Here is a 5562-nt window from a genome sequence, read left to right on the forward strand (position 1 = left end):
CTGGCATGTGGTGCTGGGGGATCGAACCGCGGTCCCTGTGCTTTGCCAAGCTTGTTTCAAGTAGGTGCTTTAGACCACTGAGCCATCTCTCCAGCCCTACTAGGCATTTCTTAATCTAAAGAAGTTGACATGTCAGGATTAATGGTCACAGTATGCTTTGAGGGGACACAAGGGACTTTGAGGGGAGGTAAGGCAATCCAGAAAAAGTGAGTGTTGCAGTCATGAACACAAGCAAACACAGGATTATGTTCATGAAGTGAGGCTTTATTGAGGACCTGCTGTCTCATGGGCTTGTGCTGGTTGATGAAAAAAGAAAAAACAGGCACAGTCAGGCTCTTCCCTGGCGGAGCTGCTGATCAGACTGGCTCACAGTTGGTGTGTGTGTTTGAAAGGGACAAATGAAAAGGGGGAAGGGGTAAAAGCCATGCGAAGCCAAAGAGGACAGGCAGAGCCCAGTGTAAGGGAAGAGGATGCAGCGCTGCGGCTGGGAGGGCCCCACAGCTCTGGCCTGCGTCAGGCCACCGCCTGGCCTGTGGCCTTCTTGCAGACCCAGTGATAGGCGGCGCTGCAGGATATGTCATTCCACTTCTTCTGAATATGGACACAGTCTTCAGTCTCCCCGCTCTGATGTTGCCAGTTGTCTGGCTGATTCTTGTCCCAAAACCTGAAAGCAACAGAACAAGTGTCCCTTCTCCCTGTAGGGGCATGAAGAGTTACAGCAACACAGGTCCCTCATCTTCTAGAGGCTCTAAAAGAGGGCAGGGCTGGAGCCAGAGATACCCTGAGGGTGACTGTGCTGAAGTGTCCCTAAGTTACTGGGGACCCAGGGCCAGAAGCATCTAAAATGCCGCAAGCTCCTATCCCAGAATTTGTGCTCAGATGCCCTCCAATGGATCTCTTGGACCAGATCTAAGTATGATGCAGGATAGGAAGCAAACAGAAAAGAAAAGCAAGACCCACCCACAGGCCGCACCAAGACCTGTCCTCCTTTCCTTGCATCCCTCATGGATATTAAAGGTACCACAAGTCCATTGGAAATGGTGGGAGCTCTTTTGCCATGGCTGTGGGGCTGTTATTGGAATGAAATTGGGATGCTATGGTGTATGTGGGGGACCTTGACAAGACGGTTTGTGAACCACTGCTGTGGGAACTCTTGCTCCAGGCTGAGTGGGTAGTTAACACCCATATGACAAAGGACAGAGTCGCTGGCCAGCACCAAGGCTATGGCTTTGTTGAATTCTTGAGTGAGGAAGATGCTGGCTGTGCCATTAAGATTATGAACACAATCAAACCCTATGAGAAGCCAATAAGGATAAACAAAACATCAGCTCACAACAAGAAGCTGGATGTGGAGGCCAACATTTTCATTGGGAATCTGGCCCCACAGTTGGATGAGAAGCTGCCTTATGGTACTCTCCGCACCCTTGGGAGTCATCTTACAAACACCCAAGATTATAAGGGACCCTTGGGGGCCCAGCCCTAGCTCAGTTCTTTAAGTGGCTGCTTCCACAATGCTGGCAGCCTCAGTTTGCTGTAGTTCTATCCCCACAACACTCCAGCCATGCAAAAGTGCCCTGAAGGCATTCAAGGAGAAAAAAAAAAAAAAAAAATCCTTATAAGGGACCCTAACATAGGCAACTCCAAAGGCTATGACTTTACTAATTTGGCTTCATTTGATTCTTTGGATGCAGCCATGGAGGCCGTGAATGGGCAGTACCTCCGTAAATGGCCCTATCACTGTGTCTTCTGTCTTCAAGAAGTACTCCAAGTGTGAGCGCCATGGCTCAGCTGCTGAACACCTTCTGGGAGCCCAAAACCTGCTCTCTCAGGCTGACCATTGTGGCAGCTGTTGGCTGACACCTCCTCCACCCTCTGCCCCCAATCCTGTGGCATCATCAATGTGATCTTGGCATCCTCCACCAGGCATACTGCTTCCTGGCTCCTTCCCACCACCAGTGCCACCTCTTGGAGTGCTCCCACCTGGAATACCACCCACCAGCCACGCTTCCAATACCTATTCGTCCTAGGCCTGGAGGACACAGTGTCCCATCAGCAGTAACCCCAAGGGCCAGACCTCCTGGTCATGCACATTCACATCCTCACCCCTTCCCACCTTCTGGGATGCCCCATCCAGACATATCTCAGATGACATAGGCTCACCATGGTCCTCATGGCTTAGGACATCCTCATGCTGGGCCTCCAGGCTCTGAGGGACAGCCACCATGCAAGCCTCCACCTGGGTTGCCTCACCCTGGACCTCCTCCCATGGGCATGCCCCCCTAGGGCCTTCATTCGGATCTCCCATGGGTCACCCAGGTCCTATGCCACCACTGATGCCCCCTCATGGATACACTGAGTCTCCACAACTGCCTCCCTATAGCTACCAGGGGGGGTCCCTGCCTGTTCCCAGACCTTCTTTTGGGCCTCCTATTCCTCCTTGTGGCCCACTTCAAGGCCCTCTCCCTCAGTAGGTTCTCATTTTCTTTCCTCCTATGTTCCCCTGTATCTTTTCTTGGATTCTTTGGACAAATCAGAATTGCTGTGACTTCTTGTGGCGAAGATGCAAATCCCTCTCAGGCTCTCCCACCTCCTTTTTTTAACGTACATTTCTTCACAAGAGATTTTCTTTAGTCTTTTTTATGTGACCCTAAGTGTTTTGCAAGTGCACAGAGAAAATAAATCTGTACTTTGTTTAAGAAAAAGTATGGCACCGTGTATATCACATATACACACCACACATGCCACACACATATCACATTCTATACAAATAACATACTGCACACATCACGTACCATACACATCACATACACTGCACTCATAAATCACACACCACAACATACATCACACACCATGCATGTTTCACATGCCACACAATGTCATACTATAGGACACTACTCATAACATACACATCTCACACATGTCACAAACACACACACAGTATATACATACTATACAATACACACACAACACTGACACTCTCTAGGCAGAGATACACATACAGGACAGGGACTTACAGAGTCTCTAGCCAGACCTGACAAACAGAGTATCCAGGACAGTGACAAACAGTGGCTAGACTCACTTTTTGCTCGTGACAGTATTAAAGGGTGACCCATCTGTCCAACTCCAGGAGCCCTCAGTACCCGCATCAGTGAGGCCAATCCAGTGGTATAAGGTGCTTGTAAACCGTACCAGGAATGCCTACGGAGAAGGGGTGGGGCTTGTGTGACCCGGTGTGCAAGCAGCTGGTTCTTCAGGCTGCCCTCCCTGGTCCCATGGCCTGCGCCTTCCAAGGCTTGTCTAGAGCACAGAGCAACACCAGGTCTCCTCAGGGGAAGCCCAGCCTCTCCCATATTGATTGTTCCTAAAGAGTCCCTGTCCTTGGGTGCAGCTTCTCAAAGTATGTTCTACAAAGTAGTGTGGGCATCCACAGCCCTGTAATAACAGTCTCAGATGAGCCGCAGCAGAGGGCATTTCTGTAAGTGAAAATGAACCAAACATTCCCTGCTCTTTTGTTCATAGCCTGGCAGTTCTGATAAGGACCTTGGCCTGTGGGCTTCCTGGGGCCATACTGCCTTTGACAGTCCTCAGAATCTTAGGTATATGTCTGATCCCCAGAGGAACGAGCTCAGGATTGCTGTTCATGAGCCCTCCACAGTCGCCTGGTTAGGGGACATTAAAATCAGGATTTCTTGGCAGAAATCAAAAGCACAGGGACATTTAAGATCCCTGATTTTTAAAAGCTATCACCTGGTGCCACCTTCCAGTGCCCTCCCTCTCTGCTGTCCTTGGGATCTCCCTCCCTCACTGAAGGTGTGGGGGTTCACTTTCAGTGCTTCTACCTACAGCTCAGGGTGCTCACTGAAGCTCAATGAATATTTGCTCCCTGCCTGACAAGAGAGACATGGAGTTCTCTGCCACACCCACCAAGAGGGAAAGGGGCAGAGCATGCCAGTCCCTTACCACACACACACTCCATCAGTACCAGCCCACTGCTGCAATTCTGACCTGCTCCTCCTCAGAGGTGACTGATGTCAGGTGGGCCCCCTGGGACACGCAGAACTTCTCAGCTTCATGCCAAGGCTTCTTGATGTTAGAAAAGTAATATAAGTTGCCCGCAAATATCTTCCAGCCTTGTAGGATCAGCTGGAGAAGTTGATCTGGAAGATAAATTGGGAAGGAGAAACAAAAGCTAACGGTACATGTTTCTAAGATGATCTTTCTGACCTGTCCCAGGGCTGACCACTGAGGTTCGCTGGCTCAGGCAATTCTTGATGCCTGGTGCTGCAGGAGCCTCTACCACCATCCCACTAGCCATCCTCGGGGAAGCAGCCCCAAGACGCCCACCTGTCTCAGTCTCTCCCAGGACACTCACTGTGATACTAGTCAGCACTGTTTCCAAATACCCTTTCCAGCTATATCATCCTTCCCCCCAAAGCCATGGTGGTCACTCACTATCCTTCCACCTTGTTATGGCTTGTGTCTAGTTGTCCCCCCAAAGCCTCATGTAGTCATGGGGTGGCTTCTGGAGTTTGTGGTTGATTATTGTGGGTGTGGGTGCTGCCCCCATCCTGGGGAAGGTAATCTGCATTACAATGAGAGAGGCTAGCTAGCTGCCTGAGCTGCTGTCACTCCCTTTGCTGTTTGCCCCACCATGAACGGCTGCTTTATGTCATGCGCCACTCTGCATTGGAACCAGCTGAGTATGGACTGAAACCTCCACTAACTGTGAGCTAAATAAACCTTTGTTTCTTTCATTTGTGGTGTCAGGCATTTGTCCCAGCAACAAGAGAGGAGTAACTGAGACACACCCACGCTGCTGTGATCTTCCTGGGAGAACCATATCACAGCATCCCTGATTTCCCAACTTCATCTCAATCCACCTTAGCTGCCCAGCCTGATGGCCATCCTGGTCTGCTTGACCTCACAGTCTCCAGACACTAACAACACCTTCTGAGAACTCAGTCCTTTCCCCCAACATACACACACACACACACACACACACACACACACACACTATCCACACCCTACTCTCTAGCACCACTTCCACTGAGGTCATATGAAATGCATCTTCCTTGTTCAGATACTCATGCACTTGTTCTCATCTTCTAGGTTCAACATTCTTTGACATAGTCTATGTGTCTGGAGCAAAGATCAATCCAACATGATTGATACCTCAAGGAATTTAAGTCTAGTAAATGACATAGATGGAGAAAAGTTGCTGAAGATGCATTGATTAAAACCAAGTGCCCATTATAATAGAGGCATGAAAGAGAGTATGGTCTGTTTCCTCTGGGAGGGAGGTGTGGCACGAAAGAGCATCCCCAGTGAGATGTCACTCAGATGGAATCTTTTTTTTTTTTTAATTTTTTATTTATTTATTTATTTTGTGTGTGTGTGACCAGCTCAGCCCACCAGGGGGCGAGGCTGGCTGGCATGTGGTGCTGGGGGATTGAACCACGGTCCCTGTGCTTTGCTTAGCTTAGCTTGTTGTACGCAGGTGCTTTAGACCACTGAGCCATCTCACCAGCCCTCAGATGGAATCTTGAAAGACTGAGGAAGGGG

The 5562-nt window shown here is 49.7% G+C and overlaps 1 protein-coding gene and 1 pseudogene across 1 annotated transcript in view; one reads left to right on the plus strand and one right to left on the minus strand.

Annotated features, from left to right (window-relative positions):
- Positions 1-243: 243 nt before the first annotated feature.
- The window catches only part of Clec4f (C-type lectin domain family 4 member F), a 14205-nt gene continuing 8886 nt past the window's right edge, over positions 244-5562 (minus strand). The window contains exons 4-6 of the mRNA XM_023718429.1: positions 4006-4157; positions 3080-3198; positions 244-664 (exon numbers count right to left, since the gene is read on the minus strand). Coding sequence (XP_023574197.1) covers positions 514-664; positions 3080-3198; positions 4006-4157 — 422 coding nt within the window. The 3' untranslated portion in view covers positions 244-513. The remainder of the gene's footprint in view (positions 665-3079; positions 3199-4005; positions 4158-5562) is intronic.
- LOC105742543 lies at positions 977-2471 on the plus strand (annotated as a pseudogene).

Source organism: Octodon degus, unplaced genomic scaffold (assembly GCF_000260255.1).
Source record: "Octodon degus isolate 3935 unplaced genomic scaffold, OctDeg1.0 scaffold00058, whole genome shotgun sequence".
NCBI lineage: Eukaryota > Metazoa > Chordata > Mammalia > Rodentia > Octodontidae > Octodon > Octodon degus.